Source organism: Schizophyllum commune (genome assembly GCF_000143185.2).
Source record: "Schizophyllum commune H4-8 unplaced genomic scaffold SCHCOscaffold_3, whole genome shotgun sequence".
Lineage (NCBI taxonomy): Eukaryota > Fungi > Basidiomycota > Agaricomycetes > Agaricales > Schizophyllaceae > Schizophyllum > Schizophyllum commune.
In genome coordinates this window covers 624,383-651,546 of record NW_026089540.1, presented here as the reverse complement: position 1 = coordinate 651,546, position 27,164 = coordinate 624,383, and the positions used below count along the sequence as shown (strand labels likewise).

General features: G+C 58.0%; 12 protein-coding genes across 12 annotated transcripts; 7 read left to right on the top strand and 5 right to left on the bottom strand.

Moving 5' to 3' along the window:
• Positions 1 to 590: 590 nt before the first annotated feature.
• SCHCODRAFT_02568307 (uncharacterized protein) lies at positions 591 to 3,822 on the bottom strand. The gene is made up of 2 exons (XM_003033614.3): positions 3,537 to 3,822; positions 591 to 3,468 (listed from the first exon to the last, which is right to left on the bottom strand). The coding sequence occupies exons 1-2, from the start codon at positions 3,732 to 3,734 to the stop codon at positions 685 to 687; spliced, it is 2,982 nt and encodes a 993-aa protein (XP_003033660.2). The 5' UTR covers positions 3,735 to 3,822; the 3' UTR covers positions 591 to 684.
• A 424-nt stretch (positions 3,823 to 4,246) lies between these two features.
• Positions 4,247 to 5,693, top strand: SCHCODRAFT_02614075 (uncharacterized protein). Its single transcript, XM_003034177.2, has 4 exons — positions 4,247 to 4,279; positions 4,337 to 4,879; positions 4,934 to 5,337; positions 5,458 to 5,693. Exons 1-4 carry the CDS (start codon positions 4,277 to 4,279, stop codon positions 5,582 to 5,584), a joined length of 1,077 nt encoding a protein of 358 aa, XP_003034223.1. The 5' UTR covers positions 4,247 to 4,276; the 3' UTR covers positions 5,585 to 5,693.
• A 202-nt stretch (positions 5,694 to 5,895) lies between these two features.
• SCHCODRAFT_02493967 (uncharacterized protein) lies at positions 5,896 to 6,595 on the bottom strand (the record flags this gene model as incomplete). Its single annotated transcript, XM_050342992.1, has 2 exons — positions 5,896 to 6,365; positions 6,505 to 6,595. 2 exons carry the CDS (start codon positions 6,593 to 6,595, stop codon positions 5,896 to 5,898), a joined length of 561 nt encoding a protein of 186 aa, XP_050201508.1.
• An 849-nt stretch (positions 6,596 to 7,444) lies between these two features.
• On the bottom strand, positions 7,445 to 8,293 carry SCHCODRAFT_02614072 (uncharacterized protein). Its single transcript, XM_050344639.1, has 4 exons — positions 8,204 to 8,293; positions 7,817 to 8,000; positions 7,753 to 7,761; positions 7,445 to 7,700 (listed from the first exon to the last, which is right to left on the bottom strand). The coding sequence occupies exons 1-4, from the start codon at positions 8,273 to 8,275 to the stop codon at positions 7,675 to 7,677; spliced, it is 291 nt and encodes a 96-aa protein (XP_050201507.1). The 5' UTR covers positions 8,276 to 8,293; the 3' UTR covers positions 7,445 to 7,674.
• An 803-nt stretch (positions 8,294 to 9,096) lies between these two features.
• On the top strand, positions 9,097 to 11,887 carry SCHCODRAFT_02492057 (uncharacterized protein; the record flags this gene model as incomplete). Its single annotated transcript, XM_003034176.2, has 2 exons — positions 9,097 to 10,906; positions 10,959 to 11,887. 2 exons carry the CDS (start codon positions 9,097 to 9,099, stop codon positions 11,885 to 11,887), a joined length of 2,739 nt encoding a protein of 912 aa, XP_003034222.2.
• Positions 11,888 to 12,250: 363 nt separating this feature from the next.
• On the top strand, positions 12,251 to 13,612 carry SCHCODRAFT_02568293 (uncharacterized protein). Its single transcript, XM_003034175.3, has 3 exons — positions 12,251 to 13,151; positions 13,201 to 13,326; positions 13,388 to 13,612. Exons 1-3 carry the CDS (start codon positions 12,513 to 12,515, stop codon positions 13,547 to 13,549), a joined length of 927 nt encoding a protein of 308 aa, XP_003034221.1. The 5' UTR covers positions 12,251 to 12,512; the 3' UTR covers positions 13,550 to 13,612.
• Positions 13,613 to 13,706: 94 nt separating this feature from the next.
• On the top strand, positions 13,707 to 15,053 carry SCHCODRAFT_02183983 (uncharacterized protein). The gene is made up of 4 exons (XM_003034174.2): positions 13,707 to 13,889; positions 13,946 to 14,097; positions 14,149 to 14,929; positions 14,977 to 15,053. The coding sequence occupies exons 1-3, from the start codon at positions 13,722 to 13,724 to the stop codon at positions 14,825 to 14,827; spliced, it is 999 nt and encodes a 332-aa protein (XP_003034220.2). The 5' UTR covers positions 13,707 to 13,721; the 3' UTR covers positions 14,828 to 14,929; positions 14,977 to 15,053.
• A 169-nt stretch (positions 15,054 to 15,222) lies between these two features.
• SCHCODRAFT_02614063 (uncharacterized protein) lies at positions 15,223 to 16,410 on the top strand. The gene is made up of 3 exons (XM_003034173.3): positions 15,223 to 15,880; positions 15,935 to 16,090; positions 16,146 to 16,410. Exons 1-3 carry the CDS (start codon positions 15,257 to 15,259, stop codon positions 16,344 to 16,346), a joined length of 981 nt encoding a protein of 326 aa, XP_003034219.1. The 5' UTR covers positions 15,223 to 15,256; the 3' UTR covers positions 16,347 to 16,410.
• Positions 16,411 to 16,756: 346 nt separating this feature from the next.
• On the bottom strand, positions 16,757 to 18,940 carry SCHCODRAFT_01122822 (MFS general substrate transporter). Its single transcript, XM_003033612.2, has 3 exons — positions 18,844 to 18,940; positions 18,586 to 18,793; positions 16,757 to 18,534 (listed from the first exon to the last, which is right to left on the bottom strand). Exons 2-3 carry the CDS (start codon positions 18,724 to 18,726, stop codon positions 16,984 to 16,986), a joined length of 1,692 nt encoding a protein of 563 aa, XP_003033658.1. The 5' UTR covers positions 18,727 to 18,793; positions 18,844 to 18,940; the 3' UTR covers positions 16,757 to 16,983.
• Positions 18,941 to 19,832: 892 nt separating this feature from the next.
• Positions 19,833 to 20,925, top strand: SCHCODRAFT_02697591 (uncharacterized protein; the record flags this gene model as incomplete). The annotated part of the gene is made up of 3 exons (XM_003034172.1): positions 19,833 to 20,495; positions 20,558 to 20,707; positions 20,761 to 20,925. 3 exons carry the CDS (start codon positions 19,833 to 19,835, stop codon positions 20,923 to 20,925), a joined length of 978 nt encoding a protein of 325 aa, XP_003034218.1.
• An 863-nt stretch (positions 20,926 to 21,788) lies between these two features.
• SCHCODRAFT_02697590 (uncharacterized protein) lies at positions 21,789 to 22,266 on the bottom strand (the record flags this gene model as incomplete). The annotated part of the gene is made up of 2 exons (XM_003033611.3): positions 21,789 to 21,931; positions 21,984 to 22,266. The coding sequence occupies 2 exons, from the start codon at positions 22,264 to 22,266 to the stop codon at positions 21,789 to 21,791; spliced, it is 426 nt and encodes a 141-aa protein (XP_003033657.2).
• A 2,461-nt stretch (positions 22,267 to 24,727) lies between these two features.
• On the top strand, positions 24,728 to 26,784 carry SCHCODRAFT_02597323 (uncharacterized protein; the record flags this gene model as incomplete). Its single annotated transcript, XM_003034171.1, has 9 exons — positions 24,728 to 24,874; positions 24,998 to 25,113; positions 25,301 to 25,403; positions 25,669 to 25,797; positions 25,846 to 26,142; positions 26,228 to 26,355; positions 26,396 to 26,553; positions 26,604 to 26,659; positions 26,764 to 26,784. 9 exons carry the CDS (start codon positions 24,728 to 24,730, stop codon positions 26,782 to 26,784), a joined length of 1,155 nt encoding a protein of 384 aa, XP_003034217.1.
• Positions 26,785 to 27,164: the final 380 nt, after the last annotated feature.

Below are 27,164 nucleotides of genomic sequence, written 5' to 3'. Positions count from 1 at the left end.
CGATACGAAGTGGCGCCAATCCGTTGGTCTGGTAAGCGACATGCTCGAGTCCTCGTCTTCGTTCCTTTGGCATCTGTCATGCGTATTTCAGCGCATCTCTCTGTGCAGCTTTCGCTATGGGATGGCAGCATCAAGGATGAACGCAGGAAGACGTATCTACCAGAACAAATCCCCGCATCTCAAAAGACGAGGCCGAGAGGACTTCATGAGAGAGGCTGGCCATCTGGCGCCCTCAAGAAAAAGTACTGCCGAGGCGAGAAATATGTCACATGAGCTTGAGAAAAGAATGTTGGTGGATGCCAGGACTGCCAGCAAACTCTCACTAGCATCGTCTATATTGCGTTGCATGGACTGGGCGCAAAGTTCTTGGCCTTTTTTGGTTAGCGCCTCCATGCCATGGAAGGCCCGGTACCTCCACGAGTAGGTGGCTGCACACATCTTTCGGTGTAGGGTCAGACCAACAAGTTAGGTGAGCGTGAAGGACAACTACAGAACCAGGCTGATGGAGTGACGCAAGGGGTGGGAAAGCTCATGTGATCGTGACGGTGATGTCGAACTGTGACACATCACGTAGTTGCTTTCCTTGATGCGTGCGCCTCACGTCTGCACCCTTGGGTACAGTTGTTTTGTCAACATGATATATACGTTACAATGTGGTTCATAATACGAGGACAGGGTGATACACTACACTACAAGGCACTCGACATGGTTCCGAACACACCTCCTACCCTCCTCCAGAAGCTGGTCACGAAATGCGGTCAGTACGGGATCAGATTGCAAGACATGCAGGGATTGAAGACGCGAAAAGAATGTAGCGCGCCTTCCCGCAGGATGCCTTCCAGGGATGATGCGAACAAGGCGGAGGTGCAAGGGCACCCACCGCACCACCCTCCCGTTCATGTATTCCGCACTACTTCCAGCAATCGCCATACATTCCTCTTGCGTGATCGCGCACCGGATGTCAAGATTCCGCACTTGATAGCGAGAGAGGCCAATGATGGAGGACCACGGGTAGAGCACGTTCTCAGGAGCGCCGGAGTAGATGATCGTGGTGGAGGGGAAGGCGAGGGTGTTGAGATTGGTGGGAGTATCAAACTGTACCTGTCTGGACCGTTCCATAGGTATCTCGGGCATTTGTATCCTGATCTTTTTCCAAAGCCGGAGAGAGAAAACAGATCTTGCCACAAGGATGCGAAGGAAAGCGTCGACTGGTGCGAGGGACTGTATGTTCGCCCGCACGAACAACGCTGGGCGCTTGTCATCCTCACCGGGATAGGGATCCCACGCGCCGCCCAGTAGATTGAAGACAGTTGAGGCGGCGCCATCCAATGCAGCTCCGTCGTGAATATAGAAAGTTGACGGTCCCTTTGGGCCCACGATGGAGGAATCGAACCGGACGGAGATGGTTCTGTTCTGAGCCCAATGCACGGTCAGCCAGAACGGGGAGAACTCGCCACCAGAACGGTGATCCGATGGACCTTGCAGAGCGTTGGCACCTATAGCGGTGTTCGCGCGACCGATACTTCCTTCGCCAACGCTCCTGGCACAGCGCGCAACGCTCTGCTCAGGCTGGTTCATGGTGACGGCAGCCAACTCGGAGGGAACGAAGCCGGATGGGGTATTGTGGTCGCAGCAAGCAGGCGTGGGCTGAGATATACCGTCAACGCTTGGGATAGGACTTGGATCAGGAACGATGTTGATCGCAGACGGCGTCGCAATCGAGGCGCCGGTCCTGCTCTGCATGCCGCCACCGTGATGCTCGGTATTGCCGTCAGCGACGTCGTTGCTGGTACCGCTCATCCCGCCTGAGAAGGGTACGAATGAGGTAGGTACGAAGCCAGGAGGAGGCCTGCGCGCATATATAGGTCCAAAACGAGGGCCAGGACCCGCGACATAGGCATCGCAGCTTGAGCTGCCACGTACAGCGTCGGGAGCGAGCCCCCGACCAGCGGGGGATGGCATAGACGCAGGAGCGCGCGGAGCAACGTCAGCAGGCGGAAGTGACAGCCGCGAAAGATACGGCGGAGGCACGGGCGAGTCGTTGAAAAACACAGACGTCGCATCGACCGGCTGCAGTGCAGGAATCTGAACGCGCGAGTCCCTAAACTGGTTTATCACCATGGGACGCTCAGGCCGCACTGGGTTGACATTCGGCTGAGGTGCGCGCGGAGGCCTAGGAGGATACGGAGCAGCCACACTCGGCGCGGCGCTTGTAGGTGATGGCGCGGGCAATGTCGTTGCATTGGTCAGCAGGCTGGGTCCGACGACTGGCCACGCATCTCGCGGAAAACACCTATCCTGCGGCAGTCGAGGAAGTCCTCGCGCTTGCTGACCGTGGGGTCCCTCGCGTGGTCGGATGTTTTCGAGCGCTTCACGGAAGCGACGCTCAGCAGCTTGGCGAGCAGCTTCTCTAGGACGTGCTTGCTTCTGCTGACGATTTCCAGGAGCAGCAAGCTGTTCCTCCATGCCGACGTTCAGGTTCTGCCGCCCGACGCTTTCGGTCTGAGCTGGGGCACTGGTGTCGAACCAGCCCGGCCGCCCCTCCCTCTGTGGGACTTGTCGCCTGAGCGCCTCCACACGCTCCGCAATGCTGCTTGGAGCGCTAGCGAGGGCCGAATTGTGGTTTTGGAAGTGCGTCTCGCGGCGCTGAGTCCGGTCCTCCAAGGCGGGAACGCTCGGATCGTTCGCACCATACCTTGGCAGTATGGAGCTGTTGGAAAACCGACCCCACGATGAAGGAGGAGCGCCATTCTCCCGAGCGGTCTGGGGAGCCTGATGTAGCTGCTCTTCGTGAGCGGCGCCGGTCGACATCTGCGCCTCGGAAATATTCTGCTGTCCAGTAGCGGTGGCGCCACCCAACTCGAGAGCGGAGACAAGACGGATGGGTGGCTCGTTGACCGCATGAGCCGCTCGTTGCGGTCGGCCGTACGCGCCATTTTGCGCGGGAGGAAGGGTAGGGATGACAGGAGCGTTACGGCCCCGCTCGGCGGCAAGTTGTATCTGGAGACGAGCGATATCCATATCTCGGGCAGCGATCTCCCTATCCCGGGCAGCGATCTCCTCAACCCGGGCAGCGAGTGCCCGCTCGAGGGCCTCGACGGTGCGGCCATCGTGTTGCTGCTGAAGATCTGGATAATCCTGCTGCTGAGGATCGGGGAGATCCTGCTGCTCGGGACGCTCAGGGGATTCCTGGCTATAGCGAGACTCGGTAGTGCTCCGTGTGCCGCAACGTGTGGAGGGATTGTGTCGCTCACGACGATCGAAATCATCGAAATGCTCAACGAAGCGCACATGTTGATTTGAGGCGCGATCGTGGCGGCGCTGCTCCTGGTCTTGTTGGCGAGGACCGTTTTCAACGAAGTTGTCGCGGTGCTCCTCGCGCGGAACTTCATGTGCGACGCCGTCGGTCGAGGGGTCGTGTTCGGTGTCGTAATTCACTGGGGATGGCGATGTCGATGAAGCAGCGTGCTATATAGCGAAAAGATGCGGCGTAGACCGTCAGCGAGCATGTCCCATTCGCGGAGGATAGAACGCACCTCGCGCTCCGACTTGGCTATGAAGTAGACCCCAGGGAAAAGGAGGCTAGCCATGAAGAACGTGAAGAAAAAGCCCTCAATCGTGGCGGACGTGCAGAACGAGGCCGTCGCGAAGACCGCGAAGCCGGTGAAGGCAAGTTGTTGTATCGTGATCGTGCTTGAAGGCATCGTATTCGTGAGTCGTGAGGTCTCGCTCATAATGTCTAGGCGGTCGCGCAGCGACCGTCTGTTCGTGGCTCGTGAGGGACGTGAGGATCGTGATTGTTTCCCTCGATTCTCCCGCCGAACTTAAGAGAGAGCCCTTCAATAGAGTTCACATCAAAGTTGTGCGAATGTGGCACGTCCGTATTGTGGTGGGCGTTGCCGGGCAGAACAACAGCGCAAGGCTTCGCTGAATGTAGGAGCGTACTTCCTTTTTATTGGCGAAAGAGGGAATCCCTTCGTATTACTGGCGGACCGAGTCTTGTTGTCTTCAGTACCTGATGTCGTCCGACGCCTGCGAGAATGCAGTTACCTAGTAGAAGGCCCGAGGGCGTAAGAGTACCTCAAGAGCCCCCATATACATGGGCTGGGTGGTTGCGAGCGCATAGATGGCGGTTGTGGTCAAGCCCGAACTCCACATTATTTAAATGGCATCCGCGTGCGCCTCGCGTGCGTGATGGGCCCAACGGATCAGTGCCAACTCGCCACGCGTATCTCATTTCCTCACCCAGCACTCACCTCCGCCTACTTTTTGGACAATGGTGAGCTCGAATTGACCCTCATCCCCCACTCAGAACACCCAACCTAACTTGCTACAGCCCCCTGATCTCGAACAACTCGTCCTTTCCGGCCAGCTCTTCAACCCCTCCTCCCCAACCCACTCACCACCCCGTACACCCTCGCCCGACCACGGCTGGCACGACGACGAGCTCGACAGCGCCGACGAACCACCATCTGGCTCGCCATCCTCCTTTCCTCCCAATGCCGCCAACCCCGATGCGGACCCAGGCGTCGGAGTCGGTGTCACCGGCCGCACGGGCGTCAAGGGCGTAATCCGCGATCGCGCCGAGTACCAGGACCGGGAGCGCGAGCGGATACAAGCAGAGGCGGCGGCAAGGAAGGTGCCTCAGGTCGGTGGGAAGACGTATCTCGAGGAAGAGCGCGAGAAGGCAGCAGCAGGCGATGAGCGCGCGGATCCGCTGGCGCTGGGCGGCACGACGCCTGCCAATGCGGCGCGGTTAGACAAGTGGGGCACGCCGCGAGGGCGGTTTGGGCACCTGCGCGAGGTCGGCATGCGCGGATTCGTGGACGCGGTGGAGAAAGAGGCGGGTGTCTGGGTCGCGGTGCATCTGTATGATTCGGTGCGTGCTTGGCTTGTCCTCCTTATGCACAGGGACGCTGATGGTGCCATACAGTCCCTAGACCGCTGCTACGCCCTCGATGACTCCCTCTCCAAGCTCGCGCGCGCATACCCCGATACCAAGTTCCTCCGCGCCAAAGCTGCCGCCCTCGGGTTTGCCTCCACCTCCACCCCCGCACCCAAACGCAGCACAACGACCGTCATCCGCAAGACCATACGTGAGGAAGACGAGGATGACTTTGACGACGACGACGAGAAGCCATCGGGCGGCGGCTTCCTCGGTCGACAAGATGAGGAAGACGAGGACGAGTTCTCCGACGAGTACGATGAGGACTCGGTGGATACAGATGTGCTCCCGACGCTACTTGTCTACCGGAACGGCGAGCTTGTGCACAACTGGGTCAGGGTCGATCTGGATGCGAGGCAGGAGCGTGGGGGCATCGAGGACTTGCTGTCAAGGTGCGTGGTTTCAATCAAGTTCTACCTGCGGTTCATCCAGGTTCCACCTCCACCTCACTTCCCCGACGAATGCACCTCTTTCATATCGCCCTCGTTGCAATGGCTGACGCTCGCTCTCAGACACGAGATCATCGGCATTCGTGGCGGTGGCGGCGCACCGCGCACGAACATCCAGCGCGACAGCACGGCGGCGCTCGACTATCGTGTTGATGAAGAGGATCTAGTACTGAGCGAGGAAGAGAAGTAGGGTGATGGATACGAGAGGGCGATCTAACGTGCATATATGACGATACGAACCGAAGAGATATACATTGTACTTACCTTAGCACCAACCGGGATGGAGTGACATAGACATATGGACGCTGTGATATTGGGTCCAACAGCCTTCGAGCAGAGAGCCACCACGTTCTCATTCGCCGCAGAAGTCCATACACGGACAGAACGTAGTGAACTGCGTTAGAGAAGACATTGATAGCTAGATAGTGGCCATGTCCGAGAGGTGGTCCATGAAGTTCGTTGCGAGCATCTCTAGTCCAACGTCGTGTCTGCGTCTGCCCACTAGGCAGAAACGACCTTGACCTCCTGCGTGAACACAACGTAGCTCGACTCCTGCCGCACAGTCAGCCAACCTACTTCACCCCGCACAAGTGCCACACCGCGACTCACCACATAATAATCATTAATCTTCTCCACCACGACCAAGCTCACCGCGCCCGGGAACTGCGTCTGCCCCTGCGGGAGTTCTGCCTCGAAGTCGTACGTGTTGCCCCCTGCCGCCGCGGTCTCGTCGCTCCCCGCCGCGGCGGTCTTGTCGCTCCCCGCCGCATCGGGCGTGCTATTCCCCGCCGCGCCCGGCGTCAGCCCGTCCGCGATGATGATCGCGCCGTCGACGTCGGCCGTGCCGCGCGCGTCCACGGCGAGCGTAATCGACTTGGAGGACGTCTTGGCGTACTGGCCGGAGCAGTAGCGCGCGGGGAACTTCTGCCCGACGGTGACGCTGTCGGGGACGTGGAGCGTGGCGGGGCCGGCTGTGTGCGTGTGTGAGTGGGGTGGCTCGGCGGGGTGACAGGGGTGGGAGGGGAGGAGGATGGAGAGGGGAGCAGGATAGAGAGGGGAAGAGGATGGAGAGGGGAACGAGGATAGAAAGGGGACAGAGGCTGGACGTACTGGTTCCACAAGCGGGGTAGTCGGCGCGCTTCTCGACCGCGGCGGCGCTGGCGAGGGCGAGAAGGGAGGCGAGGACGATGGCACACTTCATGGTAATGGTCGAGAATCGAAGGAAGGAGCTGTCGAGTCGGGTCGGGGCTGGCTGGAGAGGAACTCTGAGAAACGGGGGACGGGAAAACAAGGTCAGCATTGAAGGGCTTTTATACGACGCACCCCTGGGCATCGTCGACGAGTAGGCCCGCAGGAGCAGGTGTGTCTCGAGGTCCATTGTTTCACGGGGGACGGGGGCGAGTGCGAACGCGGACTACACTGAGGAAATCGGTATAACTTGGCCGTGGTGTTGACTGCGTGCGCGCATGCTGGAAGCGCTTGCACCAGGCCTTCCGAGCAGTTGACGTTCGTCTTTGTTTGCAGATCATCTAGGTTGGAACTGGAAGTTTGAGGTCTCGGGAGGGACGAATGTGATGTTGGCCTGAAGTCCCTCGAAAGCCACGGAACCGGCTGTCTCTGAACGATCCGCCTCACTCACCTTCGCAGCTGCTTCGTATGCAGATGAGATTCGGGCTGGTGAAAGGCCAGGTCCCGTTTCGACGGCCTTTGAGATTTGCTCCAAGGCGGAACAGCGGCGGCGCCTGGGACCAGCGTCAGGGATGTCACGTCGCCGGTCACGCATGGTCCATCTTCGACCATGAGCTGAGAGCCCATGACATCCGATGCCTGATCCACCGGGGAGTACTTGGCCGCCCGAGTGACGTTGCATTGTACGCGAAGTGGCCGGCAGACCATCGCGGAAGCACGGGGGTATGGACGCGAAGGGCTTGCATACATATTCACTGACGTTGCGTGTGCCGCGTACATCCGCCAACCGGATACAAATGCAGTCAGGCTGGTGCTCAGGAAACGTGCTGACCCAGCGCCCGTGCGTAGCCATTGACTAGACCTCCGGAGATCATTTGAACGCGAGGTAAGCATGGCGCAGACGACGACAAGGCGCAGTCGAAGTCGACTATGCGCGAGTGAGGTAAGATATGACAGCAGAGCTTGGAACGTTGAGGTGCAGGTCGGGCGGGAGCAGACAATAAACAGAACGCGGGGGCAGTCACAACAGGTTGATTCCTCTTCTACACTGCTCTAAACCGGCAACCAGCAACCGTGCGCGCTGCGCTCTGCTTAGTGCGGGTGGTTCTTGTGGTGCTCTGATGGGTTCATCAGCAAGGGGCGGGGTTTAAAGATACAGCGAGGACGTACTGAGGTGCACTGCACACAAGAGGAATGGTCAGCGTAGTCAATAGATCGAGGCAAGGTAACGTACTCTGGTAGTCGATCGTGTACCCGATGGTCCAGAGGCCGACAATGAGCGCGAGGAGGGGCTTCGCGGTCGCGTTGCGGCCGACAAAGTACTTCTTGAGACCACCCGAAGCGGCGGTGGCCTCACCCTTCGGCAGCTTGGAGTAGAAGGCGACGAGGGGGCGGAGGGCAGCACCAGAGCCGCCAGACTGTTTGCATACGCAAGCATCATGAGGGTGGTTTAGGATGGCGGAGAGTGCATTGCATAGGTCGGTAGAGCCCAGGTGGTGCAAGAAGAGAGCAGCGAAAGATAGTCGAACACAAATACACGCGACGCGCATGGAGAAAAATCAAGGCATGGAAAAGCATCCGTCAGTGAAGTACTTCTCGAGAAAGGACCGGGGCTACGCACGACAAGGTTGGGGGAGGCAATCTTGGGCGGGACGAGGCCGCCGAGCTGGGCGCGCGCGAAGGTGGGCTGCATGACTGCTGGTGGTGTTCTGAACACGCCGAGCGCGCCTCGGAGCTCGTCGGCGTCGTTGTGTGGCCGTGCTTGGCGCCGGCGTCGATCACATTTGTGGCGTTGCGCTGATGATGCGCCGTTTCCGGACCGACGCTCTTGTTCTTCCCCACGAAGCCTCAGGCCTCACGACGTACTGAGGGATGCCAGTGCGAGTGCTCTGCGTTCTCGACGACAATTAACATCAACGTTTTCCTCTCTTCTGCGTTCCTGAAAACGTACGAGAAATGCGCCAGCAACTTTCGCAATGGGAGTACAACGGGATAGCTGTATACTTCGAGACAAAAGGGACGGCCCCGTCCATTCAATGAAGCGACTTCCTACCCCAGGCGCCACTCGCCACATACACGCATTCCCCGATAATAAGTCCGCATACTTATGAGTGCATCTCAGTGATGGGGAAATCAGAAACGATCTTCACGTCCCTCACGAGTCAGCAGTCGCTGCGCGACTGTCTTTTACGTCTTGACAGTACTCACGAGTCACGAAATCGACGTTCGACTATCTGCCCGCTTTGAAGACCAGCGTGGCTCTGCCATCTGCCGCGTACGACGGCCTCGCCACGAAAGAAGACGTCCTCTTTTCCTTCCTTGTAGCAAGTCTCCTCATCTTTGGGATACGCTTCGTCATCAGGACGTCCTACGAGGTGCGCGTCCGCTCAGTATGCATTTCTGGCGCTAGCTGATGTCTGCCTACCAACTCTCCCCCCTCTTCCTGCCTCATGTTGTACCTCACCCCAGTCAACCGTCAGTCATCGCACGACTTCATCGCCGCATCACCCCACCATGGACCCCAACCCCGACCCTGCTCGCCGCTTTTGCCACGAAAACATCCGCCTGCGCCACGAACGCAACGCCGAGCGCGAAGAACGCGCCCGCCTCCAGCGCATCGTCGGCTACCTCGATGCCGAACGCGCGCAAGAGCGCGATCTCGCCGAGCAGCACTTCGGCACCATCGCCGGCCTGCGCCACCGTTGCGCTTTCCTTGAAGGCGTGCGCGAGGACTTTGGGCGCGAGCGCCAGGATTCCGAGCGCAAGTTGGGCGAGGTGAAGGGGGAACTCAGGAAGCTTACCGATGAGTATATCGCGCGGGTAGAAGAGCTTGGCCGCGAGCGGAGGCTGAGTCGGGAGTATGAGGGACGTCTCCGGGCTCGCGAGGAGCGCCGTGCTGGACGCGGGCTCCGTGAGCAAGTCGAGGATGTCCGCGCGCAGCTCAAGCACGCGCAGGGCGAGATAGCGCGTCTTGACCAGGAGTTGCGCAACGAGAGGCGTGTCTCCTCCGATCTTCGCACGCAACGTGATCAAGAGCGAGCGGCGGCGACCGCCTTCCATGAGCAAGTCCTACATGCGTGTCATGTCTATGGCAGCAGCACGAACACGCGCGGCACTCGCCTCACAATCGAGGCCGGAGACCCGCTGGCGCAAGATGTAGACAATGAAGGCGGCGGCGGCGCAAGCGGCGATGGAGCGGGCCGCGACGCGGCTAGCAGCGACGAGCAGCGCTTCCCGACTGACGACGGAGCGGCCTTCATACCGCCCAGCGACGACACGGAGGACTCGGACGACGACCGGGGCGATTTGGACGACTACGATCCGTTCTCCAACTTTGAACCCTACACGACGATTGATCCGCGCTATACGCGTCAGTTCCCCTCTTTCGCGCGTCCTGCCTCGACTTTCGCGCGCCCGTTTTCCACCTCCGCGGCCGACAACACGACGAACGACGAACGCACTGGCACGCCTGTCCCCGATTTCGCGGCCTTCGATGCGGATGGTCAGCCCGTCGAGTACTCGCCTCCCCCTTTTGCGGCTTTCACCGCAGGCAGCCCGCACGTCGAGCCTCCTTTGCCCCATACTGCAGCTTTCTCCGCACATAACCAGCACTTCGCGCCTCCTCAGGAGCTTCAATCAGCCACCGACCGCCCTCGTTGTCGCCTCGTCGATGAGTGGCGTGATAGGCTGCGCCGATGTACTAGAACTCATCCCCAGTTCAATCCCTCGTCCCAGCATGCACCTGCAGTCGACGAAGAGGCCGCACCCGCTCCTGGCCCCTCCCGCTTTGTGCCGCCTCCTGGGCGTTCTGCTGGCCCCAGGATCTCGGACGACACTCAGGCCCAGCAGGGATATCCTGGAGATGTGACTGCGAGGGTGCTAGAGCGTCTCGGTCGCTTGGAGGAGCAAGGAAACAGCACCGCGCAATGTCTACGCCGAGTGGAGGATAATCTGGGCTATATCATGCGGAACATCGGTAATGTCGCTCCTGCGACGCAGCCACCTTCTCCTGCTCAGCGCGGATCGGGTTCTCGTGCCGAAGATCAGGGCTGTGCTATCAGCGAGCGTCTACTAGCTCTTGAACGTGTAGTTCCCGATGCGCGGGGTTCTTCTACGCAACGCGGTTCGGTGGATATTTCTGTCGGCGAGAATTGCCGCCCAGAGGGGATCTCAACGCCAGACCGGCTCATCGATGGTACACCCTCTCCTCGCGAACAAGCTTTGGCGACAGTCGCACCTTCTGTAATGGGTGAGGGCTCTGGCACGGTGATACCGCACGGAGGCGATGATGCGACGAGCGTCACCGTAGAGACGGCGCATCATGGTAAGCAACTCAAGAACCTCTGCGCCTATCAATCTCTGAAAGTGATTCATAGCCCGGGCGCCAGCCGATTCGAGTTTCACGCCGTCTGAGGTGCATCCCAAGGGCCCTCGTCCGCTTCCACCGACGCCTGCGCGAGCCTCCTCAGCCCTCCTACACCAGTCACCGGTGTCATCCTCCGTGACCATGCGCGACTCGCCGCACATTGTCCAACCGCCGAGGAATATCGACGTCTTCATCAGAGGTACCAAATCAAATTCCTCAGGCGACGTCAAAAAATTACGTGGGGGCGACGGAAATCAAGTTATCGGAGACGATGTCCCTTATGCTAGTATCCATCCGAACGACGCACACAATGGCAATGCATCTCCCGCTGGCACTTCCGCTGGTTCTGAAGATTTCATGGCCGACCATGACGTCTCCACTGCGCGCGAACATGATAAGGTCGACCACCCGTTCATCCCTTTCCGCCTCACCGCCCACGAGAACGACGGAGCCCTCTACATCCTACTCGAAGACGTCGACGCGCTAGTGGCGAATACCTCGAGCCCCACCGCGGGAACGCTGGTCGACAACGAGGTCAGGCTCACCATTGTCTTGTCGGAGGTCATCGCGATGTCTGTTAGGGCTCGGGTGCATGTCATGCACTCAGGTGACCGCACACGCCCCATATTGAGGTTGAGCGTACGGACCCGCTCCCGCTTGCCCGCGGACGCGATTTGTCGCACTCTCGCGACTGCCGGCGAACTGAAGGTAATGCGATCAATTGTCCTCGATATGCCCGACGAGGTCATGGACTCCTCCGCTGCAACAGATTGTATCACTGGATTTGTTGGCGGTACTGCCTCTCCGGTCGATCTGTTTTCTGAGGGTGTCTCCTACTTTGGCGCTGCTGAGAATGTTCCTCATCCGTGGCGCTCCCTTGTTAGTTCTCATCCGCGGCTGGGAGGACCGAGGGACGGAATTACAGACAGTATGGCGTAAACGTGTACTCTGTGCAGTTGAGACCGTTTTTCTGGGGTGCGATATTCCCCACGACATTCTGAGTTTTCTTCTATATCCTCCGACTGTACAATCTGTTTAATTATGCTATGCAAGTCCCTATAATCACCGATAAAGTGGCTGAGTGTGCATGTGCCGCAAGGGGACCCTGATGCCCGCGATCGAACGGGGTGATGGCCTCAACACGGGAAAAGTAGGAGCACACCTAGGATCCAGTTGAACGTCTTTGTCCGCCAAGAGTAAGTGTACACGGTCTTGGGGTCCCTTGTTCTGCCGGCAAGTGCCGAAGGCATTCGGCACGTTTCCGCTCCGCGTCGTCAAATGCGAATGCCGCTTTTGACCTCCCGCCATCACCGATGAGCTGCAACAAGAATATGGATCGCCGGCATAGCTACTTGGGCAGCTGTTCTTGTCGTAGTATTGTTTGTGATCCAGTACGACACGCAGGTGAGGATCATAAACTCTTGTTAACTTCTGATCACCCTCTGGTCATAAACACCGAGTCTACCTATATATATAATACGGGACTAAGGCTTCGAACAACATCGCCCTCGCTTCATCTTCGCCTCGACGTGCTCTCTCCCCACCTCTCAACGTCTTCATCGACATGGCTCTCATCAGAAGCAGGACGCACTTCCTTCGACTACCCGACGAGTCCACGAACATCCTCTTCGAAGAACGCCAGGCTCGTGCCGCCGAGGAAACTCGGCTTCATGGTGCCCAGACCGCCATCTGCAATGCGTGGTGCCGCGACTACTTCTTTCCCGCAGCTGAGCGAGTCCAGGGCTGGGTAAACAATTCCGAAGTCGACGAAGCACACGCGGCTATGGCTCTAGCCTTCTCGCGCAACTGGATTACCTTCGAAGCACACTTGCATGATACCTCGTCCTTTATCAACTCAAACGCTGTGGCGGATCGGCACACGGTCCTAGCCCCGCTCGGGCTCTTCTGGGAGAAATTCTATGCCCTGTACGAGAGCGGCGAGGACCGACGCGTCGAGGACTCGCCTTTCTACATCAAGGAGCTCGATCCCGCGCTCCTCTGTCGCCTTCACGCCTGGTTCGAGGACCTCGACCTGCGATTCCAGTCCATGGACGACATGTTTTTGATGAAGTCCACAGACGAGTCTCAAGAGGGATCTCCCGCTGACAGCCATGGCAAGACTGATCGCAGACGCTATTGGAACATCTTTCTCGCTGGCCTGGCGCGATCGCTCGCGTCCGACACCGATCGTCGACTGAAGGTGGTGCGTAGCTCAGATGAAATGGATTGTTCTATCACTAACTTGTTCGAAGCCGTCCCCAAGCTTTCGGGAGAAGCTCGAGTGGAAGGCACGCTTCCCAATCCTGGACAAGGACCTGAATGGCGTCAAATATGTCCGAGACCCGATTACGCTAGGAGGAGCTGTTGGCCTAGTCGACGTAAGTCGAGGAGAACCATTCTTTCCGTCGTGCTCCTGATTGAACTGACTCCCTTTGTCAGCCCGATATACTCTTGACAGGCGATGCTAAGTCGAAAACAGAATATCTTCTCCAGAATATGTGCCGTATAATCGACATAGTCCTGGACGACTACAAATTGGGGGACGCTGCCGCGGAACAAGCTATGTGCACCTTCCTCGAGATGCATAGTTTCCAGTGGTAGGGGTAGAGCCAGTACACATCCCGTAGATATGTATCAGAGTGTCAAGCAGAGGAAACATCGAGCATACTTTCGAATCTGTCGGAACGAGACTGCGAAAGCAAGGTTCGAACTCGATGCTGATTTTGGAAGCGCCCAGACGCGTTATTACATACCGACGTCGTCTTCATCCCTCATGTCATCTCCTCACCGCGGGAATCCCAACAAGCGGCAGAGAACAGAAGAAGCGGAGGAGAACCATCCCGCGGACGTGGAACCCGCGACGCGCGATGAGAAGCACTGGTATAGCGACGGGTCGCTTGTCCTGCGAGTTGAGGGGACGCTTTTCCGCGTGCACAAGACAGTGCGCTTCCCAGTCGCCTCCATCGCCTCCATGCTCATCATAGACGGCTCCTGCAGCTTTTGGCTACGAACTCGGAGATATTCCGAGATATGCTAACCGTGCCGCAACCTCCTGTACACGACGACGTGGATGGATGCCCTTCGGTAACCCTTCAGGGCGACTCGGTTAATGGCTGGCGGCATGTCCTGGATACGCTCTACGATGCGTCGTGCGTGCTCGATTTTTTTCCCGTGCTTCACTCACTGACAATTCTCTATAGGTTCCTCTCCGCACTGCACCTCCGCAAGCTCGGCGACACACTGCCCATCGTCTCCGATGTCGTTCGCATAGCGACCAAGTACCGCTTCACAGGCCTCCGTCGCGAGTGTCTGGCCATCCTTGGTCGCCACTTCCCCACCTCCCTTGACACCGTCCCCCAGAATCCCCGGAATCGACCATCGCTCGAGCAGGCTACCGCCGTAATCAACCTCGCGCGCGAGATCGGCGGCCTTTCCCTTCTCCCCTTCGCCTACCTCATCTGCATCAATGCTGTGGACCGTGACGACCCATCAATCATCTACCGCGACCTACCTATATCCTTCGAAGACAAGGCGGCGGCACTGCAGGGCCTGCACACGGTCTTGAACGCCCAGGCCGAGGAAATGTTCCCCTATGCGTATGAAGATGCGGAGACGGCTACGCTAGGGTGCAGTGAACGATGTAGTACCAAAGAAGCCTTCGAGTGCTTCGTGGAAGACTCCGGGTATCTGCATTTCTTTCATGGTGAACCATTCGACGAGTTCTGCATCGCGCACGAATTTCTGTGTCTTCGTTGCAGGAACCACGTTAACGAGGTGTTTGCGGGCGGGAAGTGGAGGATTTGGAAGAGACTTCCCGAATTTTTCTGCCTTGCGGAGAACTGGGAGGAGTTGATTCGGCTCCAGGACCTAGATAGCTAATGCGATTCATCTCTTCATTTGCATCGGACCTACGATCGAATCCAAAGCAGTGTCCGTGCGCTCGGTAACCATGGTACGACACGGAGGCGCTCGACCTTGTAGGTAGGTGGCGTTGGCTTTACGTGACTCAGAACGCTTACCTCGAATAGCGCACAATGCCTCGGGAGCTTCGGCCTATTGTTCCCTTTTTGGAACAATGACGACGCCTATCCGGGGATATCGGAGATGAGGTGACAATGACCTTCATCGAGTGCGCTGAATTGCGCCTCGAGGTTGCTGCATATTTGGTCGGACTCAGACCATGGCGACGGTCGACACACGCGGTTGCTATGACACTCGACACGCGTATATAGGGGAGAGCGGAGACTCACATAGCCCCATAATCCAACTCGTACGCTTCATCCCTCGCTATCGTCCTTAACACGCATCATGGCTGCTGCCACCCTCACCAGAGACTCGTTCCACATGTTCCCCAACCAGGAGACCCCGTCGAGCTCCCCCGTCCTCAGCGCAGAGGCGCACGCGGATCTCCAGCGCTACGGAGAAAAGAGCGCACGCTTGCTCGAGTGGTCGCGCGTTTGGCTCGAGCCCGCCATGCCTCGCATTCGAGCGCTGTGGGAGAACTTCAATGCCGCCGACCCGCGCCTTCACGAGATCGTCGCCTTCTCGAACGAGCTCTCAGACTTCAAGTGGATAATCGACAGCCGTTGTATGCCAGAGGCGGTCCAGAAGCAACTCGACGAGAGAGCAGAATCGGCCGTGCGCGAGGTCAACGCGTACTGGAATGCGTACTACGACTACATGGAGGAGTGCGAGCCGCGTGCCATCGACCTATCCGACCCCTCCGTCGTCTCCGCTGTGAAGGCCTGGTTCAAGCAGATGCGAATCTGCTTTGATTCCATGCTCGCGATGTTTGGCGCCTCGGCCTTTGTCGAGATGCAGCGGAGGCTTGGGTTCGCCGAGGGGTGGTTTGATCTCGACGGCGAACGGTACTGGCGTATCATCCTCACGGGCTTGGTGCGTTACCTGCAGAACGGCGAAAAAAGCGAGTGGGTGAGTTGACTGCAGTGCCACGAGTTAAGTCATCAGCATCTCATTCTTTCCCAGCCTTCGACTGCCGCTCAGACGATCGACGGCGGGAGCGTTCGTTACCAACTGAGCATAGACTTCGTGACCTTGGTGATGCCACCCGAAAGATATCGCATCGACTTGGATTGTGTTATGGATCCTGTCACCCTTGGCGGAGTAGTCGGCAGCGAAACTGTGAGTTGGAGGTTCTCGCCGGGTTGGATTGCCCCTCGCTGACACTCGCTTACAGTACGAAGCTTACTACGACAAGAAGCTGTCTGAGCAGGAGCGGACACAGATCTTTGCGCAAAATCTGACCATTGCGATATACCATGCCATACGATGTGATGGTGTGGAGGACTCAAGGTCAAGGGACATGATGGGAGTCCAGGCAGTGTCGACTTTCTTAGACTTCTGGTCTCTTCTTCCTAAGGCAGGGAAGAATGTGTAAAAATTATAGATACCCACGTAATGTAGCAACAACGACGCGAACTTCGCCGATTGTGGCCGCGCAATACCGTTCGGACGCGCGCTTGCAGCATCCTCTCGCGTGCCGCTATCCAAGATTATTAGTGATGTTGCAGGAGCGCGCCTTCCGACTGTTCATCGGGATGTAGCAAACCGAGGATTTGGTCGGCCACTCGAAGCGGAAGGGGCAACGTTCACGTCAGTATGCCACACGCAGCCTTAATAGCAGAGGACTTGATTTCGACAGAAGTAAAGACAGAGCAAGTGTGGTGAAATCAAATCGGGGAGCTTGCAAGGTCTTCATGCACAAGTTCAACACACTCGGACCTAGTATGTATCGAAGCAGCAACATCTGGCCGTATAATCATTCCACTCACATCGCACGATTGCAAGATTTCTTCGACCCTTCAACCAGCCCTCACCACAGCTCGAGATTGTAGACACAACATGGAAAACAAGTTGAGCACAACAAGGAAACGAGTTGCTAAAGCAAATAACCGAACGAGCGATGATAAATAGCGTGAATAAGATCTATGGGGAAACACATTACACCGATCCACGAGTGCAGCCACGCACGTACACGTCAATGTCCTCGTCTGAGCGTCGCTCTCCTCCGAGCCCTAGCTCTGCAGCCCATCGCGCTCTGCAACAAACCGGTCATATCGCTTCTTCGTCGCGCGTCTGGCGGCCTTGCCCCATACCGCCATGGGCAGCGTCGTCGCGAGCGCCGCGAACGACAGCACCCCCGCCGCGATGAACGTATTCTCCACCCCGCTCGCGTCCATCCACGGGCTCGTGACGAAGCTGAAGATGCACCCGATCGAGTTGTTGATGACCGCGACGCCGACCATGCCCTCGAGCACCATGTCCGGGTACGCGTCGACCAGGTACGCCATGCTCAGATCGCCCGCGCAGCCGTAGCCGAACCCGATGAACCCGAGCCCGACGTACGGCGCGGGCCAGTCCCACCCGCGGCCGGAGCCGATGCCGAAGATGAACATGCCCGCGGGGAAGATGATGGTGGGCAGGATCATGAGCCACAGCCGCGACTCGGCCTCCATGACGCCCCCGCGGCGGCGCGTCACCCAGAGCGTGAAGTAGTCGCTCCCCCAGCCGGCGATGCAGCAGCCGATGACGGAGCCGATGAGCGTGGGGATGTTCATGTTCCCGACCTGCGCGTCGGAGTAGAACCAGGGCGCGCCGTACCACGTGTCCTGCTCGACGGTGAGGTAGAAGGTGAGCATCGCGCTCTGCATGCCCCACTGCAGGCCCGCGTACCACACCGCGGGGAAGGTGAACACCTTGAGCGTGTGCCAGATCTGCCGCGTCCACTGCTTGAAGCCGGTGCCCCGGAGGTTGTGCGCGGGTGTAATGAGCTGGATGCGCTGCCAGTACGACTTTTGCGCCTCGGGCTCGGCGAAGCCGGAGCCGGAGCGCTCAAAGTCGCGCGTCGGTGACTGGCCGCCCTTCTTCTCGTCGTCGAGAGCCGCGTCGACGACCACCTTCTCAACGCGCTCGCTGACGTTGAGGCCGTGCTTGGCCATGTACCCCGCCCGGTCGAACTGTGTCTCCTCTAGACCAAAGAAGAGCAGCACCAGGGTGCCGCCGCAGATGACCGCGCCCATGTAGCCGACCCAGCGGAAGCCGAGGAAACTGTACGCGATGTAACTCGCGATCAGCGAGCCAAGATACGTGCCCACGCTGGTGGCAAGCACGTACACGCCGATAGCGGCGCCCGCCTGATGCTCGAACCACAGGTCCATGAGGCTGAGCTGTACGACCGCCTCGGCGATGGACTCGGACGCGCCGACAAAGAGCTGACTCCAAATCGTCCCCGCCTCATTCTTGGCTACACCGAACCAGATACTGCCAACGAGACCGAGGATCATGGAGACCAGGTAGAGGATGCGGCGCCCGTAGAGGTGGACGGCGGGCGAGGAGAACAGCACCCAGTACCCGATACCGATGAACAGGATGCCGGCGCCGGTGTTGAACGACGAGTAGTCGATTCCGAGCTCCTCGTTGAAACCGTCCGCGGCGGAGCCCGCGCTGTTCGACGTGGCGGCTGTTAGGGCGGTGACGAAACAGACCAGCGCCGTGTGCCAAATCTTGCGCGCGAGCGACCACTGTAGGGGGTCGTTCGGCGAGTCGGTCGGTTGGGGGATGAGGACGACGTCGCCGTGCTTCTTGAGGGACGACGCGTCGCCCGCGAAGTTGAGGACCACAGTGACATGACCCTCGCTATCGAATAGACGGCGAGTGCCGGGAAGCGCTTCTAACTCTTCCTTCTCGATGGAGGAGCGAGCGTTTTGGTGTCCATTGCTGGACTGATCATGGTGTGCGATGTGGGGGGCCTCTGCCATCGACGTTCCGGGCGACGATTAGGTGCAATCGAGTCGTGTGAGTCGAGCTACTTGTGGTTATCTCCCGCTGGAGCCCGAAGTCAGATAACGGCTGTCAGCTGGCTATGTGGCACGCACTAGTCGATCTCAGCAGCACATTATGGGCGTCTGCCTCCCGCGCGAGGCAATGTATAGGACTTGGAGGGGTTGGGGAAGAGACAATTTCTTATCTTCCGTACCGATCGCCCGCATGCAATGATCGTTTGAACGCTCCACGTGGGATAAACCGGTGGCTGTGGAGGCCGGTTCCTGGATGACTCACAGCGTTTGAGCGCTGGACTGAAAGAGTTGCCCAACAACCTGAGCGTGGTAGACCGAAGAGGCCGCACGTCCATATCGAAGACAGTCAGGGAGAGTCTCCACTAGTTCGCCATTGCACTACGAATGGGGTTCGTTGTACTAGATAGTTTCGAGACTTCGACGGACAATCTTATCGAAGTTGAGAACTGACAGTAAAGTGGCTCCTTAGCGTAGGCTATTGAGCGGTGTTGCTTCATCATGAGTGCAAAGATTGGGAACGTCCTGGAGACTCGCGATGTGTTTCGTGGAGGTCGTGTACAAGAAGCAAGCGGCAAATCCCGAGACGCAGACTCGCCGGATATCGATCCGGCCCGCTATTTCCCACACGTTCGAACCTTCTTCTTACCACCACGTCGCTGATATGGATGCCTCCGTGTCGCTTGAGCGCCTACACCTTTACAACACCACGAGAGCGCAGATGATATACTACCTGCGCGCAATGACCCACGCCACGCTGTACTTGCTACGGGGATCGGTTTACTCGGGTATACCTTCGAGTCGCGCCGCCTGGCTGCGACGATATCTGGCTGCTGTCTAGCCATGCCCTACTGACGCTCGATTGGCTGGCACGACCACAGCTTGTTCTGGATACTGATCATAGAAGTCAATTCGTACCTCGGGCGTGTGCTGGTCTATGTCGGTCAAAGCCTGCTTGAGTCTCTTGACATAGCGCGACGAGCCTCGGAGCTCAAGCATGTATGCGTGCGTTTTGTTGCATCTTATATATTAAAAGGTGCCTTTATCGCTATGTCCACCCATCCTACAACATGCCCCCCGCCGAGAACTTGAACTTTGCCCTCTTCCCTGGCCAAACACATCCGTCTCAGCCGATTTCGCTAAGTGCGCAGGCCACCTCCGACCTCCACCAATACGGGCGCGGCCGCGCCATTGTCAACGAGTGGTTCCGCATCTGGATAGAGCCCGCGACGCAGGACATCTCTCCTCCCCTCGCACACTCCATCGCGACACCCGCTCGCACCGCGGAGCTGCTGCTCTTCATGGAGCACTTCTTGCGCTTCCGAACCATCGCCCTCCGCGACCTTCTCACTACACCCCCGGATATCGCCTACTTCCTCTCGCGCGAGATGGCGCTGCTGGACTGGCTCGGGCGGTACTGGGAGGCTTTTCAGCAGCGTATGTGCGAGGCCACGCTCCCACTCCCACGCGCGCTGGACACGTCTGTAAAGCTTTGCCCCAAGACCGAGTCCGAGCACAGGAACCGCTTCGTCGTAGAGTGGTTCTCCAGCAACGGGCTTGACTTGCGGGCCACACAGAGCATCTTCGAGCGCGATGCGTTCCAGGAGTTGAAGCGCCGAATTGCCCTGCATTACGGGAACGACCGCGCCGTCGGTGGATGGGACAAAAGGCGGTACTGGGCTATCTTCTCGACGGCGCTGAAACGATCCAGTGAGCAGAGTGACAAACAGTTGGTACGTCCGCGAGTATATATATGGCCTCCTAAACATATGTCTAACGAGGGCGCGTTCTCCAGGAATACTTCGTCGGCTTCGACGGGTGGCAATCGCGCTTCACTTTGTTCAACACGGCATTGCTGCGTGGGGCGCCCCTAGACGCGATGCTTGCGTCCCTTCGCTGCATCCACGATCCTGTCACCTTGGGAGGCGCGTTCGCGGTCGGGGCGGTAAGTGACAATCGCGACATCCAAATCTGCGCCGCTGATCTGAATTATGAAAGGTGCACAAATCCAGCAGACTGCCGAAGGAAGAACGATCAAAGTGGCTCGGACGGACGATGATATTCATCATCAACCATGCCCTTCGCGCGCTCTCGCAAGGCTCAGATGCTTGCGCAGAGGAGGCAGTTGCCGCCTTTCTCGCGATTAGTCGATACAACCTTTAAGATCTGTCTGTACCGTCCTACGTGCCCGTCCGCTGAACGGATCCCCCCACAAAATGCCGACCCGGCGCTCGTCAACATTCACGGACAAACCTCGACGAGGCAGACGTTCTACCCTCTATTCATTGTCTACGTTTCATTCAAAGTTGGCGCCCGACACGTAACTTCATGCTGTTCTATGAACCTCAACATGCGATGATCAAGGATTATACTGCTTTCCATGAGGACGTCAGGATTAGATGCCGCTAAGAAGGCCGGTAAGTAAGCTTCGCGGGCTGCGGAATGCGCGTTCGGCGTTCGCATACTGTCAATGAACGGGAGAAGATGGAGATCGGCTTTCATAGGTAGGTATATGAGAATTATCAGGGACCAAGGAGCAAGTCAGTGTTGGGCGGTGCAGTCGACGACGTCATGAAGGTAAGACTTGAGGCAAGTAGATGCTGAGAAGCCGGCGGCAAAAGCCGAAATACAGTCGAGGCGGCGTCGGCCCGCGTGTACGAACCTTACTTCTTCTCCTCCCATGTACTCAGTACCTATGATGCGACCTGCGTCACGTCGTCGTATGGTCTTGGGCTCAATACCTGAACCTCAGTGCTCACGGCCTTCACCCGACGTCACGTATGTCACCGGCAGACCCTATCACGAACGCTGGCACCTCGGCTTAGCTCACGACACTCGTTTGCCTCTCTGCGTCTTCCTATGCCGATGCAATATATGTCTACATCATCAAGAATCACGCTACAGTCTATATCCTTGCCCTGCCCATGAGCTGCGCAACATCGCGTGGGTGACTGAAGCGCTGCCCCTCATACTCAACTGCACGCCTCTGTCGCCATCCACCACATTCGCCGACGTGCCCCGTCGTATTATTCTGCCTGCGCCTCGGCCGCGCCTCGGTCGTGGCATCTCCTTCGGTGACCTCTGAGGTCGCTTCGCGTGTTGACGCGCTGCGTGCACCCGGCGACATTGCAGGAGAAGGTAAGCTGATTCTCGTGTCGGAGGATATGTTCTGCGCAGACGATTAATGTGCGAAGGAGGCACGGGCACAAGGAACCACGCACCATTGCGGTTGAGCTTCCTGGTGAACCTCTTCCCGCACCAGCTACACTCGTGCTGGGGCACGCACGCGCGCCGGAGGGCATGAGCTATGTCTCGCTTCTCCGAGCCTACGACCGAGCGAGCGACAGGGAGATCAGATGTCGGATACAGGATGACAGCGCCCTCTAGGTCCTGGTACTGGACGGCACGGAAGGCGGGGTCGTCGAGCAGGAGCCCGTCATGAAGCGCGCCCTGGGCCCACGTCGGGCTCGCTGTCGAAGGGGTATACCCATATCCTGGAAACATCAGAACACGTTCAATTGGCCGTTCAAATAGTGAGAAGAGCATGCCAAAACATACCTGGAGGAAATGCTGCTCCAAGGCTATTATTATGCCAGAAACTATATGTGGGTATGCCACATTCGATCGATGAATCGAGATGGTTTGCACACAGCATGCTCATATAATTCAAGGTATGTACGCGGTTTCTTCCGATGTGGGTGTATGAACAATGAGGAGGGTGTCAAGAGGAGCGAGAGTGAGCAGAAACAGAGCCTTGTGAGGTGACAAAGATGACGAGACTGGCTCCCTTTTATGCTCACAACATCGCATACATTCCCGATGGCTATGTGGGGGACGTACGCACATCTACGGTAGACACCCCATGAGCTCATGCATATAATTCACTGACCGACGATGTTCATATCGGGCTCTATGCGCTGAAGGTCAGAGACTCTTCTCGTATGAAAGTGTGTGCGTTCGCTGGAAGGACGCTCATGGTGGTCTAAGTTCAGCACCATCACGTGTTCTTGAGGCGAAAAGGCGTCGCGAGACCATCACGCGATGCATTTGTCTGCTCTCAAAGAGACGCCTTTCCATGCGGCCATCCACAGCTCTTTGTCTGTTGATGTGGCTAAGATGAATCGGTACTCAGGCGAAGGCGTCAGATTATGGCATCGCTTACCATAGGGTAGTAGGCGCCGCAGTAGCATGAACCGTCCTTTACATCCTTAGACACGAGCACGGACGCCTGAGGCTACTGTCTGACAGGTCACACTCGTTCTAGCACTCCCTTCAGGCCCCGCTCGTCGGCTACCCGCCCTCCGGCCATCAAAGGCTATCTATAAAGCGCGTGTGATTGTCTCTGAGATCTCAGTCACGAATTTACGGGATCGGGAAGGAGTGGTCCTGGGGGGCAACCCTTGGTAGCAGCTTGAAGTCGGCGTGACTCGCAAGACGGTGAAGCCATCGTACACGCGAGACTGTGATTTTCTCGGATGGCGGTGAAACAGTATGGCTCAAACGGCTATTGCAGAACGGTCATCGCAGTCTCCATTGAGTGAAGTGGAAGGACGTGCTTGTCATTGTCACCGCGATGCGGACTCGCGAAGTCCTGCAGCAACGCCGCGCGCCAAGGGTGCGACATTTATGTAATGCAGAAATTGCCGAATGAGGACCTATTGTGGATAGCGGATGGTAAGTGCGACATAGGACAGGGAATACGACGGCGATCAGTCATTAATAACGCACCGACGACACTGGCTATTAACGATCTCCAAGCGCATGTCAGGGAACGTGCGACAACACGGGGGGCACCACCACTCAGGAAATGAATCGACTCCCGCGACACGCACATGAAGGGCAAAGATGACACCGTCAACGACGCGGTCGTCATTTCCCCGATCCAGTCCAATTCAGTCGGCATCGAAAGTTGTGCGCACGGCGAAACCTCCGAAGGACGAGGTGGAATCAGTGGCAAACGAACCTGGCAGCGGGAAGGAGCGTCTCCTTTGTGCCACCTGCACCTCGTTTCCTGAGCTACTCTCGCCACACGCGTACGCGCTTGCCAAGGACATGATGATGAAAGAATAGGGAAGTATGGGCTGCAGGAATGGAAGTGCTTGACCCCTCCTTGAGTTTTGAAGGCTCTCTTCATTGTCGGAAAGCCGCCCGGAACGGAGCCTGACATGAGAGTGCCCTTTCTCGTCGTATCGGTCCAATGAATGCCCCCCATCGGTATAGATAGCGAGTGCGGACCCTGTACTCGTCAGTGATAGTCATCTACTACGTCCAATCACCCGCGTACGTACTACTGTAGCTCACAGACACACTTGTACAAGCCAGCCGGCTCGTGAGTGTATCTTCTATCAGCAGCGCGTCAGATATCACCGGGCTCTTGGCGCCAACAGAAGGTCCCGTGCCACCGGAAGGTCCATTGTGCCAGCGAAAATTCTGTCATGCCGACCAGAGGCCCACCGCGTTGACGAAAGGTCCGATGCGTCGACAGAAGGTCCGAGGCTTCCGCAGCGCATCAACGAAGACCTGGCATTGAGTGTATGCCGCCAGTGACTTGCAGCGATCTTCGTTGCCTTCATTATTTCGCTGCTACATTACCTCAAAGCCTGCGCCGTATCACTGGCTTCCCTCAAGCTCGAGCGCACGAACCTTCCCTTGAGGTCAGGAAGCATGTACCTGCTAGCCCTTGTGTCGAGCGCGAGATCCACCCTACTGCCCCGCCGTGATCGACCGGGTAAAATAGCGCGCCGCTGCTCAAGCAGAATTGGGCGCCGCTCCCCCAGCAGGATGGCGCCGCGCCCCCGTCGCTTAGCACGGCTCATCCTGAGCCTGACGCGGCCGCCCCCCTTGGGTGGGGTCCTTCGATCGAGCGCTCCGCCACCACAGAGATCGAGTGTAAACTCCCCTCGCATCGTTCGTGAAAACCCCCTCATGGCCGACTGCGCCTCCGCCCTTGACGTCCGCCGAAACTATGTCGTCGAGCTCGACAGCAACCACCCTCGAGACCGACTGCGCTCCCGCCGTCGACGTCGATAGTGGCTCCTCTCGGGGGTCAACCGCCGCCCCGTCGGGGTCAAATGCGCCTCCGCCTTCAAGGTCGAGCGGCTCGACCCTCAGAGTAAATCGTGCCTCCCCTCTGGGGTTACTACTCGCCTCCCTCTGCATCCCTCTGCATCCTGAGGCTCCCCCTCCCCCCTCCCCCTCCCCCCTCCCCCTCCCCCCGCCCTTTGATGGCGTCCAGATCCTGTGGGAGGGGTGGAAGAAAGAGTTGGGGAGGGGTGAGGTAGAGAGAGAGGACCACGAGAGTGTGGAGGGCGCGCGTGAGAGGCGAGGAGGAAGGCGCTATGAGGGTGAGAGGTGCGCCCAAGGTAACCAGCCCCAGAAGTTCCTGTTCATGAATTCAAACGGCCAGTATCAGCAGAGGAAGAACGATAGAGGCCTTCATGATACTTTGCGGTGAAGTAAGCCCTGCGGGGGAGGGGAGAGCATATGCCTGTCGCGTTCTTCCAGAAATCAAGAGCGCAGCTTTATTGTGAGAACATAGAGTATTTTCCATACGAGAATTCTTGCGAGAGCCTGGCTATCCCATTCAAACGTCCCGTGTCGTGGAGGTCGGAATCAAAACACTGACGGCAAATGCCGAGCATGTGCGTCGCCGAATCAGGACGGACAATTCCCACACTTTGCTTCCACCCGCATCGTGCGCAGCTAGGCCAGCTGGTATCTCCTCGACAGAGCCAGGATGCAACACCCAGAAATAACACTCTTCAATGCAAAACCTTCTCTGATTCTGCCGAAGGGACTTTGTTCTGCCTTCGAGGTCCATGCACTCTGTCGCCTCAAATGTCCTGCGCGCACACGCCGGCGGCTTTTTGCGCGTTTCCCGCTCGACCAATGCTCGATCCTGACGAGCTGGTCGTCCGCGCCTGCGAATTGCAGCAATACAGCCTCGAGCGCGCCATCCGGTCTGCCCGGCCCCCCCAGCTGCCCAGTCAAATCATGTACTACTCCAGCGACCCGACCAGCACCGCGCCCATCCGCGTAGCGCTTAGCGCGGCGGAGTCTCTGCATAACTTCGGCATCGCGTAGCCAGACGCGCCGCACCAATCGTCTCTGTTCCTTCTCATGCGCTTCTGGATGCCCTTTTGGCTTGAGCGCGAGGCGGTGGCGGAGGACGTGAATATGCCGTTCTCGGAATTGTTCTACCACCGCAAGTTCGCTCACCCGGACTACCTTGCGCGCCTGGCGCCGTGGCTCATCGACATGGGCCAGTCCATGGACGCTGTGCAGCACGCCCTCGCGCTGGGGACGTTCCCGGGCGCGGACACGCAGTACTTCTGGGAGATCCTCCTCCGGCATCACGCGCGCGTTCGTGAGGAGGAACGAGTATGTGCGTCTCTCCTGCCCGTCTGCGTCCGCGCCCGCATTCCTGACGAGGTCGTGCTCACAGATGGTCGTGCACGAGGGATAGGCGCGGCGATTCGAGCTCTTCAACGAGTCGCTGCACGACCTCAAGGACGCGCAGATGCAGGGCAACGCCCGGCAGAACATCAGCGATCCCGTCACCCTGGGTGACGCCTTCGGGGTACATGTGGTCAGGTGCGCTGTTTCTTCGTTCTGATTGTTTCCTCCTATGCAGATCTACAAGCAACTCAACCACGCGACGGAGACTCGAACAGGCCTTCACATCAAACCCCATGCGCATCATCAGCCTCGCCCTCCATGACTTGTATACCCGTCGGAGCGCACGGGGGAGCAGGCAATTGCTGCATTCCTTACTGTGTCCGAGCAGCTATAGTGCGTTTTCTCCAAGTAGTCGCTCGTCGAAAAATATACGATGCCTACAGAGACCCAATGGAAAATCGTCTTGCAACTGCCACCGAGCGGCCATTTCGAGGCCACAGTCCGTGCATCAGCCACAGGGGACGCCGGCCTATCCAAATGTTAGCTATTCGCCCACTGGTATTCAAATCGACTTTACGCGCGCTTGATCTTGCGAGAGCCCAGCGTACGCTTCCGGGGTCGTGAAGGTCGGAAGTAAAACACTACGGCAAATTCCGAACACGTGGTTCGCTTAGGACAACCAAATACTCCCACACGTTCGAACCTTGCCTCCTCCCACATCGTACGCTCCTTCACTCTTTGCCAGTAGTCTCACAGCTCAGCCTCTCTTTGCCAGGAGCTTTCGCGATCTTGAAGCGTTACAGACCACTTTTGTCGATGAAGACCCCTTTGCTTGCTTGAAGCGCTTTTTTGTTTCTCGCGCCGATCAGGCCCATGCACACTGAGCAAGTGGCCGCGGCCGCGGCACGATGCGCTTTCGACTCACTCTAGTTCCTCAGCCAGCTCTTATCAGGTGACTTGGCTATGTGCGTCTCTCTACGGACAGCTATGTTGCTGCTTCGGTC